Source organism: Citrus sinensis, chromosome 3, assembly GCF_022201045.2.
Source record: "Citrus sinensis cultivar Valencia sweet orange chromosome 3, DVS_A1.0, whole genome shotgun sequence".
Taxonomy (NCBI): domain Eukaryota; kingdom Viridiplantae; phylum Streptophyta; class Magnoliopsida; order Sapindales; family Rutaceae; genus Citrus; species Citrus sinensis.
This window is the reverse complement of record NC_068558.1, coordinates 29606304-29629645: the sequence shown is the minus strand read 5'-3', so window position 1 is coordinate 29629645 and position 23342 is coordinate 29606304. Positions and strand designations below refer to the sequence as shown.

Genomic DNA, 23342 nt, shown 5'->3' with positions numbered 1-23342 from the left:
AGACATAATAAATTTTATCGTATAAACATGCATGAAAAAGAAGTTAGTGGGGAAAGAGGCTACAGAGAAAATGCAGGTGGAAAGAAAAGATCAAGCGGAAAATCAAATTGAAATGCTGCGAAAGACACAGCCAATGTCCAAGTTCAAATTGTGTTTGGACTTTAGAGTCAAAAGCAAGTAAACTTAAAAAATGAAGAATCATTAAAACAAAAAATGCGGTTAACTTGGCTGATGTGGCAGTAAATTTTAGGGAAGCTGAGAAGTTAAAACTTAATATACAGAGCAACATTGTTCCATATGGCCAATATTTGTGAACTAATTCCTTCAAAAATATGCAAACAGTAGACCAAAGGCAAAGAAGAATGACCAAATAGAGCTTTTAACAGGATTAACTGAATGTTCAAAATCAACTCTTGTGACGAAGAGTTCGTCATAGAGCATAAACCCATTCAACCACAAAATTGTTGCATATCGCAATTGGCAAGCAATAAAATTCTGTATTTGTGCTCTTAAAAACAATCCCATGTTGAAATACACACCAATTCAAAAGAAAAAAAAAATCAGTTTAAGATAGTTTATCTAGAAAAATGCCAAAAGGTGGAGCAATTGTTTGATGGAACATACTGAATCGAGCATCTCATCTCTACGAAATAGCACCTCTTTGGATTAATTACTTCTCTAAATGCTTGGACAATGATAGACCAGAGGCAAGCACATGGGCCAAAAAGATACTTTAATTGGAGAATAGATGCTTTTAGCAGGCTACTCCTTTGAATCTACCAGCAAGTCTCGTGATAATTTCATCTGATTGTCCTGGTAAAGTATAAATTGTCTATTTTTCTAAAGGTGATATTAAATAATTTCACTGAAGACTAATGTGGGGTTGGGCAATGAGTAAAGTAATGACAACGACAGTTCGAAATTGAAATGAGAAAAAGAATAATTCATGGACCTCAGGGAAGAAAGAAAAGAATTCTTTAATTTTTCTAAAATTCTGTTGTCGGCTCAAACTTTACTTTTGAGGAGAAATTAAAACTAAATTTGGACAATTGGTAAGAGATTTTGACCGGAACTTAAATTTGGAATCCCAAAGCAGATGATTTTGGCTGTGCTATTCAGACTTTTATTCAATAAAATTATATTCATCCATTAATTTTGTTTCTTTTATCTTTTTCTACGATTCCATTTATCTTTTATTTAATAAAATTATAATGAAACACCAATTTAACTGTCAAAATAAATAATCGCCACAAGCTCTAGCATCATACCAACTCAGAAGTAGTTCAAAAAATAAAATATATCTCTCCACTTACAAGAATTTTTTCAACTCATACAGTGACATGAGTCCAAAAGTACGTATATAACCAGTACTGATACAAGTAGATACAACTAGCTAGTTCGTGAAAACAAAAACAAAACAATGAATAAAGAATATAATACAAGTAGATACACTTTGAATTCATTGTTTTGTCATGAGGAAAGCCATAAAACCCCGGCATCCCGGAACTATAAAATCCTAAGTAGGCAAACACCCTCCTCTAATTAAAGATTCAGTAATTTCAATGACGATGCCTAGAATGACAGTTTAACTTGCTGACTGTAAATTGGAATTAGAAGACTTAGAAAAAAGATTTATGATAAATATCTGCGAAAATTATTTTGAAACAAAATTCCAAATTTTAATTTCTTTTTCCTTTTTGAAGTCCATCCAATAATTTCTCGGAAGCTGCCTTATATCAGCTGCAGAGGAATTTTGTGTTTGTTAGGGAATTATGACGTGCAATTAAAGTGAAATTTGAAAAAAATAAGAAGATAAATTAGACACAAGTATTTTATGTGGAAAATTTTTAAATTTATTGGGGTAAAAAATTACCGATAAACAAAAAGAATTGAGGATTAAATACTTTTTTTTTAATACAATGAAAAAACAATACCAAGAGAAAACAACTCTCTCAGTGAAAAATTAATAAAAAAACACTTATAAAGGAGAAATTGATTTTTCTCTTTACACTGGCTTACGATAATGTGGAATGTCAAGATAATTAACCAATTGACTGAAATGTGCGTGGGACCGTTAGAATGACACATATGGGTTTAATTTTGCAGTAGTGCTTTTTATTGATGGGTGATGGCTGTAATTGTTGTTTGGGTGTGTGAGGTAGTGAAGGTGTGGCTGTTGGCTGTTGTTGCTTCACGGATGATAGGGTGAGTGATTTTGGGGATTTAGGTTTTTGGCTGTTGCTTCGCGTGAGAGATGCTATTCTGTTAAAGAGCAGTTCCGTGATGCGCCTATGTTAAATTTCAGCTCCATTCTCCTTTTTTGTTGCATTAGTTCTAGTTTTTAATTAATTCTGCACTGTAACTAGGATTTTCTAAGGGGCTGTTAGTCATTTAGTGATAATGTTATCTTTTGGTCAACTGATCTTTTCAAATGCCTCACGAGTCTGTCTTATGACATGTCAACCCCCAATTTTATGCATTTAGGTGGATAACTCTGCTCTTGACGCAAGAATTCAACTTTGCGAACAACCTTCACATCTGGGACACACTTCTAAGTGACCCTGACGGCCCTCAGGTAGGACTGATGTTTTTTCTCTTTATATTTTCCTGTTTAATCTTGTTGATATTATGGAAGGATGCCATGTTCTTGGAACTGTGAAATGTAATAATTGATCCTTTATGAGAGTAATTGCCCTTGGGAGCTTTGATGAAAAAAACCATGAACTTAGTTTGTGGAACCATCGACATATTTTCCTTTCCTGTTAATGTTGCTACTGGGTATTTAAATCTGTCAGCCATTTAACTCCAATTATTTCTTTTTTCCCTTCTCTTATGGGTAAACAACTGGAGCATCATGGATTTCTCATGCTAGGTGATGAGTGGAGCACTATAAGGGTTTCCTCATTTTGAAACTAGAGAATAATGTGTAGTCTTACGAAACTCTGACATATTGCAGGAGACACTGCTTCGAGTATGCTGTGCAATGCTGATTCTCATTCGGAGGCGTCTGCTAGCAGGGGATTTTACCTCTAATCTCAAGCTACTCCAAAATTATCCACCAATAAGCATAAGGCATCTGCTCTGTGTTGCAAACAAGTTGCGTACCTTAGGCTAATTTTTTAATCCTCTACTTTTTTTTTTTAATGTTTCTTTATCCTTTTGCCTTCTCCCCTTTACATCTGTTTGTTATTCTCCATTTAATGTTTGTATATTACTGGATGTAAATGTTGGTGGATAGTAATGGCTAACATGCAGGGATATATGTGTTTTTCAGTTTTTTCCCCACCTCACTTATGTTAGTTGTTTTTTTTTTTCCATGGAATTGACATTTCTTTGATTTCTGCTTGGGTAAGTACAATACGTAATTACATGTTTCGTCAAGGTTTATACATCTTGCTGGCAATCGATTAATGGGTTCTGTTTTCTGCTTTGTTAATTTACTGTTTATGCACTGGATGATATGATTTTATGCTGTTAAGTGATCATCCGCTTGGACAATGTAATACCTTTGGAGTTTCTTTTCAGTGCAGTGATAAGCTGGGCCTCAGTCTTGATCTGGGTTCATTCATAGCTGGAGTGATGATATCTACCACTAACTTTGCTAAACATACTTTAGATCAGGTACTTTTTTGTGCTAGTGATAATTCCTCCACTTAGATTTTATTTTTATTTTGTGGATGAAGAATGCATTTTATTAAAAATCCTGACATATATATAGTCGTTTCCACTTTCCAGAAAAGGGTTGTTATGCTATTTTAAATACGTAGGCAGGTTACAGGCCTAGAATTGGCGCTGTTGGTTGAGATAAGCTTGTCAAAGTTGGTTGTTTGGTTTCTGTTTCATTGGTTGATCAGTTCAGCTGGATCTGGATGCCATTGCTTTTTATGACTTTATGATTTATTTTTGTCTCCTCACACTAGTCTATTATTGTGGCTTCCTTTGCATTTTTAGCTAGCTTGCTGATTTTGATGAATTCCCATTCACCAAAAGTAATTTTAATCCATTGAGTATGCACATTTTGCTCATTCCATAAAAGTGAAGTCAGTTTAAATCAAATAGATTACTGTATTTGATGCCCACATGTATTGCAGCCTCTTAATTTTCCTTATTCTGCTTGGTGTTTGAATCAATTTTGTTCACAGGAAGCTTGCAGGTCGCTTTGTAAGTTTGAATTTTCGTTTAGAGTGATATCAGAAGATGATATTGTTGTTGGAATTTTTACAGGAAGTCTTGCTAGAAATCTTATTGTTGGAGTACTTGCATTAATCTTTGGAAGTTTTGTTGGGTAACTTGGCTTGGTGGCCGAAATTCTTATTGCTTTTCTTAGAGTTTGATTGGAATGTGACTGCAATTTTATACTTTGGGATGGCTTTTTCAATTTGGGATGTTTTATTATGTATTGGTGGAGATCACATTGGATATTAGATGTATTTCTTTTTAAATTAATTTTTCGATTGAATGAATGTTAATTGATATTAATTTTTTATGATATTTGTTTTATTAATTAATTAAATTTGTAAACATGAATTCATCAATAAATTATAATTATAATATAATTTTAGAAAAAAAATCAAAACTTTATGATGGAAAAGCCATCATATATTCTATCATAAATAATTTCCCGCCAAAATTGAATAATAAATTTTTAAATACTAATAGAATTTCTCACTAAAAAATTAAAAAAATGGTGTGAAAATTTAAATAAATTTAATTATTTTTTTTACATTAAAATATTATGTGACAGATATATGACTATGAAATGTTATCATAAATTCATGACGGAAAATATTTTGTCATAAATTAATGACAATGACATAGATGACGGATGAACTATCTGTCATACATCCCCTTTTATGATAGTTATTTTCCGTCAACTATTACCTGTTTTCTTGTAGTGCTGGTGTCCAGAGCACAGAACACAAGCGGAAAATAAAATGGTGATTGGAGCTGGAGTGGGCTCAATGGGCTCAAACAACTTGGAGGGTAAAAAGGGCCGAAAGAATTAAGCAAGACTGAAGGAATGGTTTTTTTTTTTTTTTTTTAGGAGAACTGAAGGAATGCATGAGTCAAGAAAACTCATAAAAACTACAGGAAAGAACATTACTAGTATGTTTATTTATTTATTTTTTTTTTTTGTGTGCGCTTGGATGCCTTTAAGTGCAAGAGTTGTAATGTTTGACCACAGTTGTAATGTTTGACCACCTCTTTATATTCCATCAGCATCTACTAATTACTTTTATACTAATAATTATTTTATCCTTACATGAAATGACTTAAAAGGATAAATAGTTTTTAAGTGCACCCACATGATAATTTCTGTTAATGTCTAATTTAGTTAATTTAATTTCTTAAACCTTAATTTATTCTAACTTTTTAAATTATTATCTCTTCTCAAATATTGTATACTTTACTTTTGTAATCATGGAAGAAGTTAATTTACAATATGATATAGAGGATGATGAAGAAATCCCAAATTTTCTTTACAGTTATGGCAACGGTGGATAAAACCTTTAAAAAGAAAGAGAGAGATTATAGTAATTCTATTTTTTTTTCTTTTTAAAAAATAGATTTTCTAAGTTTTATAGGGTGTTTGGGAGAAAAGATAAAAATTATGATAAGGGTAAATTCGATATAAAATAAGATGGGGCATGCTGAGAGATAAAGTTTAGTTTAAAATTCTTAATGGGATTAACTGAAATATGGGGGCTGGTGAGATATAATGAGGGGGTCAATATCACCACTTATCCAACTCCAACTTGTGAATATGTTGTGGTTGTTTCTTGCTGTAATTTTCCTTCAATATGTAAGCTTTACAACTATTCTAATAATATTTTCTTTTTATTGCTTATATCTAAACTTTGGTTATTTGACATTTGTCACAAATCCTTGCCTAATATGATCATGTATAACGCTATCTAATTATGGGTTTGGAGATTTTGTGTCTGCATCTGATGATTAATAGAAAACCTATACGTTGGTGATTGTATATGTTATATTTGTAACAAGTCCTCTGTAAGCCGATGTTCGAAGAACATAACTAGTATGTGTATTTTTGTTGCACTTCAACACTAGTTATTCTTGCAGCAAAATCTTCAATTTGTATAGAAAAATTTCTTAATTTTAATTATAGGGAAGTTTACAATAATTATAAGGTAGCAAACTTCCCCATACTTAATTTAATTACAAAAATTAAATGAAATTATAATTATAAAACATTAACATCTTGGAATTTGTGATTTATTTGTTTTATTAATTTAGGGGTATTCTTGTATTTTTATTTTTATTTTTAGAAAATTTTATAGAGTAAAATAGTTTTGTAATTCATTTGGGGATAAAATAATCATTTTTAGTAACAAAGTGGTTGACTGATATAAGTTGAGAAACAAAGTAGTGTAAATAACATGTTAAAATTTCATGGTGATTAGATATATATATATATATATATATGAAAAAAATAAAGATAGTTTAAAAATAAATTTTCTAAAAAATATGTGAAAGTCTATGCTTGGCGCACAATTTGTCATCCCTAACGATGACTATTGGTTGGCAAGGACTGTTATAGACTTTTTATTTATTTATGTTTTGACATGACTAGGGGGCACGCCTCAAAATTCTGGCATTCAGGGCCTATAATCCTTTGTACATAAACACTCTCTTCTAATGATTCTAATAAAGTGAATTTTAAACCAAGTGGTGATGGTACCAATGGAATGGTTAAGCAGGGCTTCATTCCCTAAACATGCATTTGTTAGGCGCAACTGATTATAATACATTAATACTGGTCGTACTCTAATTACATCAGGAAAAGGACGTCCTAACTCTGTTCAACTTTTCGGTTGCTCTACCTCTATTAATTAATAGAAAAAATAACACACCGATTAGAGAGATTCAGCAATGTGCAGGAACTAGGATGCCAAACAATTTCACGGTGTTCCTAAGTATATTATACATTTATACCCTTCATTTGATTTGTCTTAAAAATCAGTGGCTATTGTATCTTTAAACGTGAATAAATGAATTTTGCCCCCAACAACTCATATTGACATTTCCTATTAATAATGATAAAAGGTTGTGCAGTAGCATATTAATAGCGATTACCCAAAATAATTAACAAGGCTTGCCGGCTTCGACTTTAGATCCATTTCCAAGTAAACAACAACCGCCGAGATTACAGGATTGAAGAACTTCAGGAAATCCTAACGATAATGAAGAATTAAGATACCTCCTATGAGGAATCAGATAAATTGTGTTGAAAATATTATCTCACGTCGGTTGAGAATAGTTATTAGACTAATAATATAAGTTTAAGACAATCCTTCATATTTGTGGGAAACGGCTTGGATTCGCGTTGTAATTCCCAAAAAGAAAAAATAAATTCAGCTGTTAAGATTGTTTTTCGGCATCAACATCTTGGCACCGTTTATGGGAAACGGTACGAAAAGCCATGCATTTGAAGGTTTAGAAGGAGGAGGCTATCGGATTACGAAATAACGATGGATGATAATGACGGAGATAAGCAAACCTTGCGCCAATTGGTAGAGGAAATGAATGCCACGACAGATAAGAGATGAAGAGAAGGGATCGAGAGGCAAATGGCAAGATTTGAGGAGATGATCAGGGGGCTGGTTAATGCCCAAGTCAGAGGGGCTCAAGTTCGAGCTAGTGATCCAGAGAGTAGTGGAGCGCGAGAGAGGGAAGAGCTTGGTGGTGAACAACAGAGCAGAATGGGACTACCACAAGTTGGGGTACGACAAGAGAATAGAAGTGCAGGAGAACAAGTGAATGAGTTGAGGGGGAGAATCAATGACTTGAATCAAAAAAGGGAGAGGGAAGAGCTGAGAGACCCCCAACGGGCAAGTGAGCTTGAGCAGCGAATGCTGCAATTTCAAAACACTTTAGAGGCATTAGAGGCGAAAACAGAGGGCAAGAAAGTGGTAGGAAGGTTGTTACTTGATGGCGAGTGTCATGACTCAACCCAGACCTGGCAAGATATTGTCCGCTTTGGGCCATAACAAGGCCAGTACAGATTTGTTCTTGGGGCGCCCATACACCCCAAAACGCGTCTTGCCAATTAAGGTGTGGATCACTCCTTATAAACCCAGCATCTCTCCCGTGCTTTGCCGATGTGGGATTTGCTTAGGGTGTTACATACACCCCCCCTTGGGGACTCAGCGTCCTCGCTGGGGTTTGCCCCACCATCGCTCAATAGGACACGCGGAGCCGCTCTGATACCATAATGTCATGACCCAACCCAGACCTGGCAAGATATTGTCCGCTTTGGGCCTTAACAAGGCCCGCACGGATTTGTTCTTAGGGCGCCCATACACCCCAAAACGCGTCTTGCCAATTAAGGTGTGGATCACTCCTTATAAACCCAGCATCTCTCCCGTGCTTTGCTGATGTGGGATTCGCCTAGGGTGTTACATACACCTCCCCTTGGGGACTCAGCGTCCTCGTTGAGGTTTGCCCCACCATCGCTCAAGAAGACACGTGGAGCCGCTCTGATACCATAATGTCATGACCCAACCCAGACCTGGCAAGATATTGTCCACTTTGGGCCTTAAAAAGGCCCGCACGGATTTGTTCTTGGGGCACCCATACACCCCAAAACGCGTCTTGCCAATTAAGGTGTGGATCACTCCTTATAAACCCAACATCTCTCCCGTGCTTTGCCGATGTGGGATTCGCCTAGGGTGTTACAACGAGTCCCCCTTGTACGTGAAGTGATGGCGGTAACTTTGCCACCGAAGTATGTAGTTCCAGCCTTGGTGTATAAAGGAAAAACTGACCTGAATCATCACGTAGAGAAGTTTAATGAGATGATCGGGATTCAAGTTTTGAATGATTTTCAAAGGTGCCGTGTTTTTCCTTTAACCTTAAAAGGACAAGCACGGGAGTGGTACCAGAGATTAAAGAAAGGAAGCATAGGAAATTTCAAGGAGTTATGTGAGGTTTTCGCTGTGCATTTTAGAGGTTCATGCATACCAGAGCAAGATACGAGCTGATTGAAAAAATTGGTCCAAGGAGAATTTGAAAGTTTGAGGAACTTTGTGACCAGGTATCATACGGAGGTTACTGATTTAGGGGCCTTTGATCATCCGAATGCTCTGGAGGGATTGAAGAAGGGGTTGAGAATCAATCGACTGTGGAATAGCTTATATAATAAGGGGATAACAACATATGCTAAGGCGTACGACCAGGCAAAATTGGATATAAAAACTGAAGATGCAGAGGAAGAAAAGAGGAGAATAGAAATGCAGACAGGGGGTCCGGTGAGAAGGGGAGACCTGAGAAGGAGAGGAGATAACTTTGGGTATAGGTTGAGGATAAACACGGATAATAGGCGTCATTACGACAGAGGGTTGTTCAATTATAGACAACCAGAAAGGCCGAATTGAGATTAGGAAGGAAATCATGAGAGAAGAGAAATCTCATTAATAGAAAGGGGCCGATAGGGAGGAAATAATTATGGGAGGAACCAATAGGAGAACCGAGTAAGAGCCTACAATAGGTTGCCACCACTTGCAGACCAGAGAGAATCGAGATCTGACCATGGGGTGAACTGACTAGAACAGAGTGGAAGATACGCACCACTGAACACGAGTAGAGCAGAAATATATACTGCAATAAAAGATAAAGGGTTACTAACACCTCCAAAGCCAATTGTAGGGGGTATGGGCGGAAGTGCTCGCCGCAAGTATTGCGAGTTTCACAAGGTGACCAAACATGGAACTGTTGATTGCATAGACTTAAAAGAATAGATTAAGTGGCTAGTGCAAAATCAATATCTAAAAAAGTATGTGGATGACCAAGGAAGAGGTGGGAGAAGAGGAGACATCAAAGATAATGTAGCGATAATGATTATAGGAGGGCCGACCCTAGCAGGAGACTCAAACTGCTCGAGGAGAAATTATAGTACATATTCATTAAAAAGTTATGAGGTGAATTTTAATGTTCCGGCACCTAAGAAGCAGTGGGTTCAAAGGGTGCCGATCGTGTTCACGGACGAGGATGAGGAAACGGTCGAACATCCATATGATGATGCGCTTGTAGTAAAGGTTGCCTTAGCAGGGTAGGAATTAAACCAGGCTCTTGTAGATGGGGAAGCTCGGTCGACATTTTGTTTAAGCAAACTCTGGATGATCTACAAATAGGAGACCTCAGGCTTGATCCAGTCAGAACATCGCTAAAGGGGTTTGGCGGAGCTGAACTGATTCCCCTTGGATTGATTGACTAGCCACTGACAATAGGGTCCAGTCCACTACAAAAGACAATGATGGTGACATGAGTGGTAGTTGATGAGTCGAGCCCTTATCAAGTTATTTTAGGAAGACCATTCAATAGGATAGTAGGAGCAGTAAGCTCAACCCTTATGCAATGTGTGAAGTTTAGAGTTTAAGGTGGGGTTGGAGTGATGAGGGGCCAACAAAAAATAGCTCGAAGTTGTTATGCTACAGCTGCCAGAGAATCCATGCAAATCACGAGTATTGATCCATGAGCTAGGAATAGATTGTACCAACAACAACCTAATGAAGAAATGAAACAAGTGCCAGTGGGTGAGGATGATCTGAGCAGAGTGGTAAGAGTGGGAACAAAAATGACAGATGACATTTCCAATGAGCTTCAAAATTTATTGATGAAGTTCTAGGGCCGAGCTGGGAAGGACTGTATAAAGTACACTCATTTGGTAATAGGGCATATAAGTTAAGTTATCAGGATAACAGGGTCGTCGCCAAGGTATGGAGTGCAGAGCACCTGCAAAAAATACTACCAGTAGGCCAATCTTATTAATGATGTTCTTGTTTGTTTGTTTTCTTTAAATATGCCAGGAAAGTTTGTTTCTTTGCTATTTCGATTTGCTTGTGTTCAATTCTGTAATTTCTGTTATATTAATATCAATGAGGTTATTCAAAAGTGCAACTATATTTCTCAACTTGTCTATTTGTGACCGGTTTTACTTAAGATTGAGATTGGCTCTTGGCCTTATTGAGGTCCAACGTGAAAATTTTGTCTACTCTTATTGGGATTGTGATCGACTTTTGCCCTTGTTGAGGTCCGATGTGAAAAACTTATCCAATCGTATTGAGATTGAGATGTGCTTTTGGCCTTGTTGAGGTTTGACCTGAAAAATTCATCAAATTTTATTGAGATTGGGATCGGCATTTTTGGGCCTTATTGAGGTCCATCGTGAAAAATGTATTCAATCTTATTCAGATTGAGATCGACTTTGGCCTTATTGAAGTCTGATGTAAAAATTTTATCCAATCTTATTGAGATTGAGATGGGCTTTTGGCCTTGTTAAGGTCCGACCTTAAAAATTTATCCAATCTTATTGAGATTGAGATTGGCTTTTAGCCTTGTTGAGGTCCAACGTGAAAATTTTATCCAATTTTAATGAGATTGAGATCGGCTTTTGGCCTTATTGAGGTCTAACGTGAAAATTTATCCAATTTTATTGAGATTGGGATCGGCATTTTTGGGCCTTATTGAGGTCCATCGTGAAAAATTTATCCAATTTTATTAAGATTGAGATCGACTTTTGGCCTTGTTGAGGTCCGACGTGAAAACTTTATCAAATCTTTTTGAGATTGAGATGAACTTTTGGCCTTGTTGAGGTCCGACCTGAAAAATTTATCCAATCTTATTAAGATTGAGATCGACTTTTGGCCTTATTGAGGTCCGACTTGAAAAATTTATCGAATCTTATTGAGATTGAGATAAGTTTTTAGCCTTGTTGAGGTACGACCTGAAAAATTTATGCAATCTTACTGAGATTGATATTGACTTTTGGCATTATTGAGGTCCGACGTAAAAACTTTATCCAATCTTATTGAGATTGAGATAGGCTTTTGGCCTTTTTGAGATCCGACCTGAAAAATTTATCCAATCTTATTAAGATTGAGATCGGCTTTTGGCCTTGTTGAGGTCCGACGTGAATCATTTATCCAATTTTATTGAGATTGAGATCGACATTTGGGCTTTAGTGAGGTCCTACGTGAATAATTATCCGGACTTATTTGAGATGGAGGTTTACATTTAAGTCTTGTTGAGGTCCTACCTAAATAACTATCCGATCTTATTAGAGATTGAGATTTACATTTAAATCTTATTGAGGTCTTACATGAATAATCATTCGGTCTTATTTGAGATTGAGGTCGACATTTAGACCTTGTTGAGATCTTACGTGAATAATTATCCTCTCCTTTGGAAATCAAAGTCGACAGTTGGACATTATTGAGGTCCAACGAAAATAGATTGACTCAGACTTATCAAGATCAAGGTCATTAATTTTTAGTCCAACCTAATTTGATTATTTGATATTCTCATCTAAATTATTTGCTTCAACTTTAGATCAACATTTATTATTTTGCAATCATCCTCGCCTCATTTAGGTTGATAAATTATTATAATTTTGTTGAGGTCAAAATTTTAGGTTGAGGTCGACATTTTAGCATGGTAGGGCCTACAATTTAGGTCAACATTTTAACTTGGTAGGATATACGTTTGAGGTCGACATTTTAGCTTGGTAGGGTTTATGGTTGAGGTCGACATTTTTGTTTTGTGGGACTACCGTTAAGTTGCGGTCAACATTTTAGCTTGGTAGGATCTACGGTTGAGGTCGACATTTTAGTTTGGTAGTGTCTAAAGTTGAGCTCAACATTTTTGTTTTGTGGGACTGCAATCTAGTTGCGGTCAACATTTTAGCTTGGTAGGATCTACGGTTGAGGCCGACATTTTAGCTTGGTAGGGCCTACGATTGAGGTCAACATTTCAGCTTGGAAGGATCTACAGTTGAGGTCGACATTTTAACTTGGTAGGGCCTACGGTTGAGGTCAACATTTTAACTTAGTATAATCTACGTTTGAGGTCGACATTTTAGCTTGGTAGGGTTTACGGTTGAGGTCGACATTTTTGTTTTGTGGGACTGCAGTTGAGTTGCGGTCAACATTTTAACTTGGTAGGATCTACGGTTGAGGTCGACATTTTTGTTTTGTGGGGCCTACGGTTGAGGTGAACATTTTAACTTGGTAGGATCTACATTTGAGGTCGACATTTGAGCTTGGTAGGGCCTACGGTTGAGGTCAACATTTTAGCTTGGTAGGATCTACAGTTGAGGTCAACATTTTAATTTGGTAAGATCTGTAGTTGAGGTCGGCATTGTAGCTTGAAGTCTATAGTTGAAGAGGATATCTTTTCTCGAGGTCTATGGTGAGGTCAACATTTGAGCTTCTTAAGGTCGACATTTCCAGCCTAGTTATGGTCGGCAATAGCCTAAACATCTTCAGTCTTGTTGTGGTAGGCATTAGCTTTGTTCCGCTCTACACTATCTTTCTTCCGATTATGGCCATATTCCTCTTTCTTTTTTTGACTCTGTTTCCAATACCGTTCATGTCTTCTCAGTATTGAAAACTAGGGGACTGGTGTTGGGTTTTGAGAAAAATTTTCTATTTTTAAATAATTAGTTTTCAACACCGACAATGACTTTTCAGTATTAAAAACTAAGGGACTGGTGTTCGGGTTGGATTTTTTTGATAGTGTATAGAAATATAGTCGACCTCAATCTACTCAGAATTTATTACCGTCGAGCTGACCTCATAAGTACAACCTGGAGCCTATGTTGGCGGTCTGGTTTACAAGTACAACCTGAGGTTTATGTGAATGGTCTAATTTAAGAATACAACCTTAAGCCTCCATGAGCAATTGAGAAACTCGCCAGTCTGATCTAGAAGTGAAGTAATCCGACCTTAAAATTCATTTGTCCGACCTGAGAATTAGCTCGATATGGAAGATTATTGGTTAAAATAACGTGGCCTAATCTGTAAGAAAGTTGTGTGCCACGATTTATTTAAACCGCCTCCAACTGACAACTACTTGCGACTGTTGAAGAAAGTGGGCTTGAAATAAGGAGGCAACCACCCACGACCAAGAGCCTATTTAAGCTGAAAAGGGCAACAAAGGTGGGGGTTAGCAAAATCAACTAAAAATTCTACAAGTGACCTATCTAAAAGTCTTAACATTCCCTACAAGATTTTTATCTCCTCCATCGGAAAATTCCTTTATTTTAACTCATTCACAATTCTTCCCTCTCATTTTTTTTCTCTTTATACACAATTTCTGACTTAGGCATTGGAGGGTCTACGCCGGAACCCCACCGGCGTATCCTAACCATATTTGCTGGTTGGCAGGTACAAATTCAGCTGTTGAGGTCGTTTTTCAACATCAACAAATGATTAAATTTATTTGTTTTGAAGAGAAAATTTGACAATTTAAATAGAGGAATTGGACAATAAGGATATGTTTGTAATTTTATTAATAATATATTGTTAGAGTGCAATTTATGCACTAGTTTTGCATTGTTTACTCCCCTTAATATCGATGTTTTGCACTTAATAATAGTGATTTACTTGTGTTTTACTTTTGTAGGTGCAATTCTATTGATTGGTGATAAAATTGAGCTATAAGATGATGTTTAAGGATGATTGTTCTCTTGGAGAAATTATGAGCATCAGAAGAACTTTGTTGATAAGGCGTGGGCGCGTGCTGTCATTTGCGGACCTGCAGTTTTTAGTTTAACGTATTTTGTATTTTTGGTTATTTTTGTAATTACGAATTTAATATTTCAGATATTAGTATTTTATTTTAAATAGAATTCTAGAGTAGAAGAGAGAGAGAGTATGTAAGGGAGGAATCTATTGTGAAAAAGGGGGGATTTGGATTGGAGAAAAAGAAAGAAACCCTAGATTTAATTTTTCTCTTCTCTCTATGAAGAACTAAACCTATTTTTCTGGTTGAAGGATAATGAAGCTTTGATTCATCACTACTGTGAGATCTTTCTTATGCTTTAATTGTTTTATTACTTTTTGGGTATTTGTTTATTCTCTGAATTAGTTTCATGATTATGTTTGTTAATTAGGTAATTGGCCACTATTTAATTATCAACTTAATCTATTGTCAATTAAAGGATTCATCATATGAAGAATTTAATGTTTGTGACAAATAACATAGCAGAGAGTTGTGTTGTGAGAATAAACAATCTAATTTAAATGAATCATCATATGTGTTGATTAGGATTTGGGTCTCTCTGGTTTTTCAGGCTGTCAATTGATTAAATCCTATGATCGTATCTAGGGTTGTCTATTGATTAGGGAAATATCCAACGGTCGTACCTTGGTTATCGACTAGTTAAGGAGAGATTGGCTATTAGAGGGTCTCAATAGCTATAACCGGCCTATTCATAAGTAATAATAATCTATATTTGAATCAATGATCAGTAGTCGAATCAAGCTAAGTTAATTCCTTTAACCAGAGCTTTCTCCAATTTGAATCACAACTTTAATTTGCATTCTTGTTATTTTAATTTTATTTTTATTATTGTCAACAAAACCCCTATTTTATGTTTTACGTTTTAAAAGGATTTACATAATTACCGATCTCTGTGGACACGACCCTGTTCAATCACTATACATAATTTATTTAGAGTAGGAATTTATTTTTGTTGGCTTCGACACCCATCATATATGGATAAAATGGACAATCAATAATTATTTTTATATTGTTAGAAGGATATAACGGTAATTACATATTAAAATTATAATTTATGTTAAAACAAATGGTTTCCGTTAATGAATGGGAGTGTAAATGTCTTTTTCAAAATATTAGAGGGATGTTTGTCCATTTGTTTAAACATTGGGGGTCTATCAGTCTTTTTCCCTTTATATAATTTGAGAATTAGAAAAGGAGAAAACTAAGACGCAAATGAGAATTTGATAATATCCTCTCAGGAATTGCAGCCTTCAAGAAAGTTTCTTGATCAATAGCCGTCATAATGCAGGGTTCTGGTTGGAAAGTTGTTGCCAGTTTTGAGGGGAGTTTTTTTTAACAAGATCAAACTGCTCTCTTTGGACGAACATTTTGATTCAAGAATGTCAAGAGGGGATTGTCTTGTGCCAATTCCCTTCCTGATCTTTTAATTTTTTTAGGATTTGCAAGGTAAGCAACCTTCTCGTATGCATTTCCTATTCGATTGTGTTAGAAGCTGATGGCTACTGACCATATCTAATAACCCTGTAAAGAGTTTGAGATCATTAATAAAAGGTTTCGTTGTTCATGAGGCAGTGGAACCATCTGCATCTAAAGCTCCTTACTTTTAATTCTTAAAGGCTTTTGCCCCTTTGCCCTTTTTATGATGTTGGATGTTTGATTTCTTGTTTTAGTCATAATTTACATCTTTACATCAGATCTATTGATGGATCCTTCACAGACAGTATTTCTTGCTGTTGGTGAATGATATGGATATTCTACTTATAGACTATTATAATACCAAGGTATTTCTTGTTTCTATTGACTGATGAAGTTACTGGCTGACTTATGGAGCAAGTACATATTGTTTAGTTTCTAGTGCTGCAAATGCTACACCAAGCCTGCCAAGATATCCTTCATTCAAGAGCGAGGTGTGGCTCTTATGGTTATGTCACTTAGTATTTCTTAATATTTCTCAATGTACATGCATGATTTGATCGGTATGTGGTTCAAATTTCCTCTTCCTTATCACAGTACTTGAATGTTTGGAAATGAGGTAGAGCAAGCTAGCGATACTGGACAAGGTCGTTTTCCATTTGTTTAACGTTTTATGATAACTGGTTCGATCAGAACTGCTAAAGTTTTGCTAATACCTTTTACTAAAGTACTCTGAAATCTGTTTGCTTTTATTAGAAAAGGAAATACGGCGCCGAGAGGAGGAGCTAAATACCCGATCTTCGAAGAAAGCAAATGAGCAGAGCAAGCTAGCGGTACTGAACAGGGCACGCATGCAGGATAAGATGGCTCATAGTCCTGTTGACAATGAAGAAGAACTTCAATTGTTGTGTCAAGAAGTATTGTTAATATCGAACAGGATTTGAATAGTTTTGCTGCAAAACTACAGTCTCGTTCTTTAACTTTGCAATTAAATTTTCGGTGTCGTTACTTAAAAAAGCTCTAAGACTTGTGTGATTGCGTGAGCAAGCATCTTTTTCCAATTTAAGAAAGTGAAGAAAGACATGTTGAATGAGTTTTATATCTCTGTCATGTCGATGCCATTCTTATTTATCTATGTATCAATTCAGGTTAATTTTATTGATGGCGATTGTGCATAGTTCAATATATTATAATTTTGTTGAAATTTCATTATAAAGCAGATTCATGCTAATATAATTTGGTTCTTACTTTGAATAGTGCACAAAGTGCAGCAAGGATTGAAGAACTGCTTCCGGAGGACCAGAATGTGAAGTGTAGAAGGGATCACTATCATAAAGAGTCTGAACTCCTACCTAAACCAACATGCCACCTTAGCACTTCACGATTTTGGTTGAGAATTAATATTTCGCTCCACATTTTTAGTAAGTAAAGCCTTGCTTAAACACTCCATGATTCCACTAGTATCACTAGAAGAGGGTATGTTTTTGTGTACTTAGGACTATTGTTACTGAATGTTGGGATTCATGTACAATGGATTCAAACTGTATTTGAAATCCATTTTCAGATTCTTCTATTCATTTTTTTCTCATTTTAATTCCTCCCTTAATTTATGGATGATATAGTTGTACTTCTTAATGTCAGTTCTGGCTATATATTGAAAAGTAAATGGCATTTGTTGGGAAATTCACAGCCTTTCAACTTTTTAGCTGGCATTCACAATTTTCTTTCTTCTCTTGGAAGCAGGGGGTCATAAGCAGATAGGTTTATCATTGCCTATCACATTATCTTTCTTTCCATCGTGCGGTTGCCAAAAGTTGAATTTCTTGCAGAGCATCTTCAAGAATTCCTCTGATCTCATTTTGATCCAATTTATAATTATATCTCAAGTCGAACTACTGAGTATAAGCATCATAACGTCAGAATAAACCTGATAATGATTCCAGTGCCTCGCAATGATGTATGCAGTTCCTCGCAACTCATGTAGTTTGCATGGAAGCTTTGGTAAGGATTGAAGCCTCTGACAATACCTTAAGCAGAGCCTTCTAAACTTAGAAAGTTGTACGATGATTTCTAGAATTCTCTCAAAATTGTATTTCTCTAGATCCCAATCTTCTAGTGGGGATAACTGGCCAATATTTTTAGATAACTGCTTGATGCCGGAATCAGTTAGATTTAAATATGTTAAGGTCGTGGTTGGTTTGAGGAAAGGGAATGAGAGGGAAAGAGTGGAATGGAAAGAAAAGGAGAAGAAAGGAGTGGAGAGAAGTGAAATTAGATTTCTTTGTTTGGTTTGATATAAACTTTGATAAGGAAATGAATTACAATTTTTTTTCTTTAGATAAATTTATCATTTACTTTAAATATTAAACTATTTATATTAGTAATGAAATCTAATTTAATATATAAATATAAAAAATAAAATGGTAATCCGACGGCGGTCTGGGGTGGTCCGGGGAATTTCCGGCGATGCTCCGGTAGAGTTTTGGTTACTTCCGGCGACGTCCGCAGAGGTTCGATGGCTTTCCGGGGATGGCCGGCGATGCTCCGGCGACTTTCCGACAATGCTCCGGTAGAGTTTCGGTGATTTCCAGGGATGTCCGCGGAGGTCCGGCGACGTCCGACGGAAGTCCGGTGGCTTTCCGGCGATGGTCAGCGGAGGTCCGGTGACAATTTGTATTTTTATATTTTCATAATAAATAAATAAGTTTATTTATTTTGTTAAGTTTCTTAAATAATTTAATTAATATACAATTATTTATAATATTAAATTAATAAAATAAAATTATAAATAATAATTATTAATGGCATTAAATAAGTTAAAAAGTTGAAGGGTAATTTTAAAAACTTTAGTTTTCAACATAAGAGGAATTTAAATTATTCACTACTTGGTGTGAAATTCAAATTCTACATTATGATGGATATTAAATTCTAATAGAAATTACATTATTATATATTTTGTCCAACTAAATAATAAAAATAAAAATAAAATTTAAATTATTTTCTTTTCCTCCATTCTCGCCTCCCAAGCAAACACCACCTAAGAGTAACTAGTTATTGGGTCCAAGCCGTTATGTGTTTGACTTTTGGTTAGTTTGGCTAGTGGGGACTAAAGTGCAATGAATTCAAAACTCATGCACTTAAAACGGCTGCGTTTGGAGTAAGTGATTTCACTTACAAGTCACAGGCTGCACACGTGATGTTCTAGTTCTATTAAGCTGTAACAAACGACATCAACTTCAGCCGTTTTGAGCAAAGCCTAAGTGATACACGTGATTAAGCGGAAAATCAAATTAGTAAGAAAGCCCTACACACGTGTCACAAACTGGTGCAATCCGGGTTTATATATCAGAGGAATGGAGGCCGATTTGCAGAGCAGTTTTGTGTGATGAACTGAGAGCCTTCCGGAGAGATCTAAGAAAGAGAAAAAAAGAGAAAGAATCTTCTTGTTCCTTGTAATCTCATCTGTATAAGCTCTGTAAATTTCATCTGGTATCATCAATTACGCTTTTTCTGTGGCTTCTCCAGTGGATGTAGATTGTGCATTCATGCACAATTGAACCACGTTAAACCTTTCTTGTGGTGTGTGTTTTGTTTCCATTTCAGTTCCGATTTCATATTCTTTAATCTCCTTTAACCTATAGCTGAGGATTGTTTAGACATTGAAAGCATCAGATCAATTGTTGATTCACATTGCAACTTGTATAGATCTTGACAAGGTTCTTGGGCAGTGGCAGTTTGCCTCAAGGAACTAAGGTTATCAGATCACTACAGCTAGCGTTTAGATCATTGTATATTTGTGTTGGTTTGGTTTCCGCATGAAATGTATATTCATCAAATTCACAATGCATGTAAGCAGTCCGTTTATAGTTTATAAAGATTTTTCGGCTCATAATTTCTTCAAGATTTTTGGATCAATGCTTCCTCAGCAGTAGTAAATTTTTGCTGAATTATTTTCGGAAAATTTTTCTGCAACTAGCTTATTCTGAAATCTCTTCAGTCTTATGAGGCTGGAAAGACAGCATCAAGTGTTGGAGGTGAACAAGAAGCGAACTTTGAAAAAATCAAAAGAGACAGAACAAGGGATTGTGAACAGGGTAAGGTGTCCTTTTCCTGATATAATTGAAGTACGACTTCAAAGGATGAATGCGTTGAGTAGACACTTTTTCCTTCGGAATGATATCTAAACTATGCTGCTAAATGGTTCTAGTGTTATAAAACTTTGGAAATGAGTTACATTTTAGCCTCAATTCTCTGATTTTTTATATGTCTTTCCATTCTCACAGTTTTATGAAGAACTTGTAGAAATAAATAAAAGCCTTTGTTGTTAATACTAACAGCAAAATGCTTCTTACATCAGTGCATCTTTATGAGTGATAATAGTAGCTACATAGGAAGAAATGTTGAATTAGTTAGATACCTCTGTCAGGTTGATGGCATTCTTAATCTCAGTGCGTCAATTAGCAACCATTTTGTTGATAGCCATTGTGCATTGATTCAATAGATGATAATATTCTTGAATTTCATTTTGTAAGATCACCATTTTGGTTTTAAATGTTACTTTGTAAGATATCTATTTGAAATTGTATGATGATGAAAGTATTGGGGTATGCAGCCCTAGAACAAGTGCCGCATCAGGCGATGACCGGAGAGCTGCATTCGATGCTGCTGCCAATGGACCTGTAAGCCATCGCAGCTACTCTCGGTCTGCATCCAATGGTCACAGCCGACATTTTAATGATCGGCCGAGAATGGTGACGTGAGATCTAGTTCAAACTCCGGCAGTCGTCGTACTCCTAATCGGGTGCCGCCGCCGCCATCAACACAGTCCGGCTCTAAGTACTTCTAGTTGACTTACAGATTTTGGTTGACAATTCATATTTTCACTGCATATTTTTAGTATTTTCACTGCATATTTTCAGTGAGTCAAGCCCTGCTTAACCACTCAGTGACTCCGGTACTTGGTTTAAAAATCACTTTGTTAGAATTTCTAGAAGAGGGTGTTTTGTGGACATAGGACTCTATAGTTCCTGAATGTCAGAATTTTATGGCTTGCCCCATGTCAAAAGAATGAATTCAAAGTGTATTTGAATTCCATTTATGATATTCTTTCTTCTATTAATTATTTGAATTCCATTTATTATATTCTTTCTTCCATTCATTATTTTGTTTTTGCTTAAGTTTTTGGTTCCTCCCCCCATTTACGATATATTTGTATTTGCTTTTATCATTTCTGGTTATTACACTACTAGAAAAATGGTCGTTACTGACATTAGAATGGTGTCAGTAATTACTTTTAGTGACACTTATTAATTGTGTTAGTAATCTGACAGTCAGAAAAATCGTGACACTTGTAAGTGGTGTCAGTAATTACTATTACTATAGTATCACTAAAATCATAACACTATAGTATTAGTAATTATTGATATCACATTAGTGTCTATAATTACTGTTACTATAGTATCACTATTTAATTTATTTTTAAAAATAAAAATTTTAATTAGCTGATTGCGTATTGATTTATTGGTAAAATTAAAAGACACCACAAAGTAACCAAAAAACACTTAATTTATATTATAAAATCTTTCATTTCATATTTAAATATTATTAGTACACATTACAAATTCCAACACTCCAACAACCAAGAGATGAGAAATCCCACTCTCATAACTGAATAATCTAAATTAAATACATAAAAATTTCTACCACATCCAATCAGATGCCTACTAGTTGTGGCTAAATTTAACATTTCTAGGAGCTAAAATGAAAAGGATGATTGCCTCCACTCTTTGAACATAAGTAGTGCAATTACGTTAACACAGCAGTAGCTTCTCCATTCTCCATTCAATAGTGGATGGGTTAGAATATAAGTGAAGTTGAGGAAAAAGAAATTTCAAACACATTGATCAAATCTGCAAATGAATACATGGAAAAGGGAAAAAAATGCCTGTTAATTTCCAACCATGAGAGAGAAACAATGGTTAACAGAAATAAACTTTTGTCATATTTGTGATTTTGGTAAATTTCTATGTTTAAAACCATAATGTTCCCTATATCTTCAACTAGAAACAGTGGTTGTTGGATTTCAAGTTTTTCAAAATAGGGAAACTGAACCCAGTAAGCTTGTGAATATTTGCATCTTCACTAAATATACATAATCATTGAACGGTGAATAATTACTATGATAATAAAAATAGTTCATACAGTACACTGCATTGCATAATTCAAGTACATAAATACTTTTAAGTCTATTCACACAATCAATGCAAATTACAAATTCAAACAAAAAATGAAACTACAGCAAAGTGATATAGTGTGTATTAGGGAAAAAAACTAAAAAATCACGGCATCTGCCATTTCATTTGCGAATATCAAATTCACAACACAAAACTCGAACATAAAAAAAAAAAACTTGATTTAAAAAAAATAAAAAAAATGACGTAATTACCATTAAATTGAACTTTATAACTTATAATCTGACTATAATTAATCCAATGGCAGTTATGGTTGAGATGATATTTATCCTAATTTATTTCCCACAATTGCAGTTACGGTTGCATACAAATTGTTGTGAAATCTATTTACTTACACTTTATAACTTATAATCTGATTATGGAATGGTTATTTTTATGAATATTGGCTTATAATCCTTCCTTTGCACATGGAAGAAAGAGTAGCAACATGCAGAAATCAGGATACAGAGTCTGAAATACTAATTAAGCAACCCAAGAGGGGGGGTGAATTGGGATATTAAAAATTAACCACACAACAATTCAATCTAATGCCTTAATGGAATCGAAAACAATAAATTCAATCAAGCACAATAATAAAAGAGTGAGGGAAGAGAAAACAAACACAAAGATTTTTTCGTGGTTCGGCAATCCCCGCCTACGTCCACGCCTCCAAGCACACCGAGTTTGAGGATTTCACTACTCAAGCTTTCCAAGGCTTCAAACGCTTACAATTGACTTCCAAAGTGTCAATAGACCTTTACAACAAGAGATTATCCCTAATCTCTTAACCCAAGTGTATCCCAACACTTACAATCACTCAAAACAAAAATTACAAATGTGTTTTTCCCTTACACAATATATGATTACAAATCCATGCTCAATGTGTGAATAAATGAATCAAGAACGAATTTAAAACTCAATGAATGTTGTATTCTCGATTACAAGCTCAATGATAATGTTGTGATCCACTCTTGTTTGAATTTGATTGAGTTTATTTATAGTTGGAGCTGAAAACTAGCCGCTATTGACTTTTTGTTCACCATCGGATCGCCATAAACTAGATGTCGGATCGCCGTTTGACTGGTCAATATGACCGTTGGGCTGAATTTTCAAATTGTCGGATCGTCGTTAGTGTCCAGAGGCTAATCTTCAATT

The 23342-nt window shown here is 35.4% G+C and overlaps 1 protein-coding gene and 1 long non-coding RNA gene across 5 annotated transcripts; both read left to right on the top strand.

Annotated features, from left to right (window-relative positions):
* The first annotated feature begins 2025 nt into the window (after positions 1-2025).
* On the top strand, positions 2026-5228 carry LOC107176991 (uncharacterized). 3 transcript variants are annotated; one of them, XM_052436264.1, is made up of 5 exons: positions 2026-2205; positions 2485-2575; positions 2957-3096; positions 3531-3621; positions 4896-5228. In XM_052436264.1, the coding sequence occupies exons 1-5, from the start codon at positions 2129-2131 to the stop codon at positions 5004-5006; spliced, it is 510 nt and encodes a 169-aa protein (XP_052292224.1). In that variant the 5' UTR covers positions 2026-2128; the 3' UTR covers positions 5007-5228. The 3 variants fall into 3 exon arrangements, with proteins under 3 accessions (XP_052292224.1, XP_052292223.1, XP_052292225.1); XM_052436263.1 differs by lacking the exon at positions 4896-5228 and adding an exon at positions 4143-4489 and having other exon boundaries at positions 2027-2205; XM_052436265.1 differs by lacking the exon at positions 4896-5228 and adding an exon at positions 4225-4489 and having other exon boundaries at positions 2034-2205.
* Positions 5229-15763: 10535 nt separating this feature from the next.
* Positions 15764-17639, top strand: LOC127901258 (uncharacterized). 2 transcript variants are annotated; one of them, XR_008053402.1, is made up of 3 exons: positions 15764-16451; positions 16555-16604; positions 16714-17639. It is a non-coding gene; the product is annotated as an uncharacterized LOC127901258 (long non-coding RNA). The 2 variants fall into 2 exon arrangements; XR_008053403.1 differs by having other exon boundaries at positions 15764-16604.
* Positions 17640-23342: the final 5703 nt, after the last annotated feature.

Excerpts from the sequence above, each read along its gene's own strand:
- LOC107176991 (XM_052436263.1), top strand. The coding sequence starts at position 2,129 with ATGGCTGTAATTGTTGTTTGGGTGTGTGAGGTAGTGAAGGTGTGGCTG. Across the intron at positions 2,206-2,484 it reads GTTGCTTCACGGATGATAGG|GTGGATAACTCTGCTCTTGA; the intron begins GTGAGTGATTTT and ends TTATGCATTTAG. Across the intron at positions 3,622-4,142 it reads CTAAACATACTTTAGATCAG|GAAGCTTGCAGGTCGCTTTG; the intron begins GTACTTTTTTGT and ends TTTTGTTCACAG.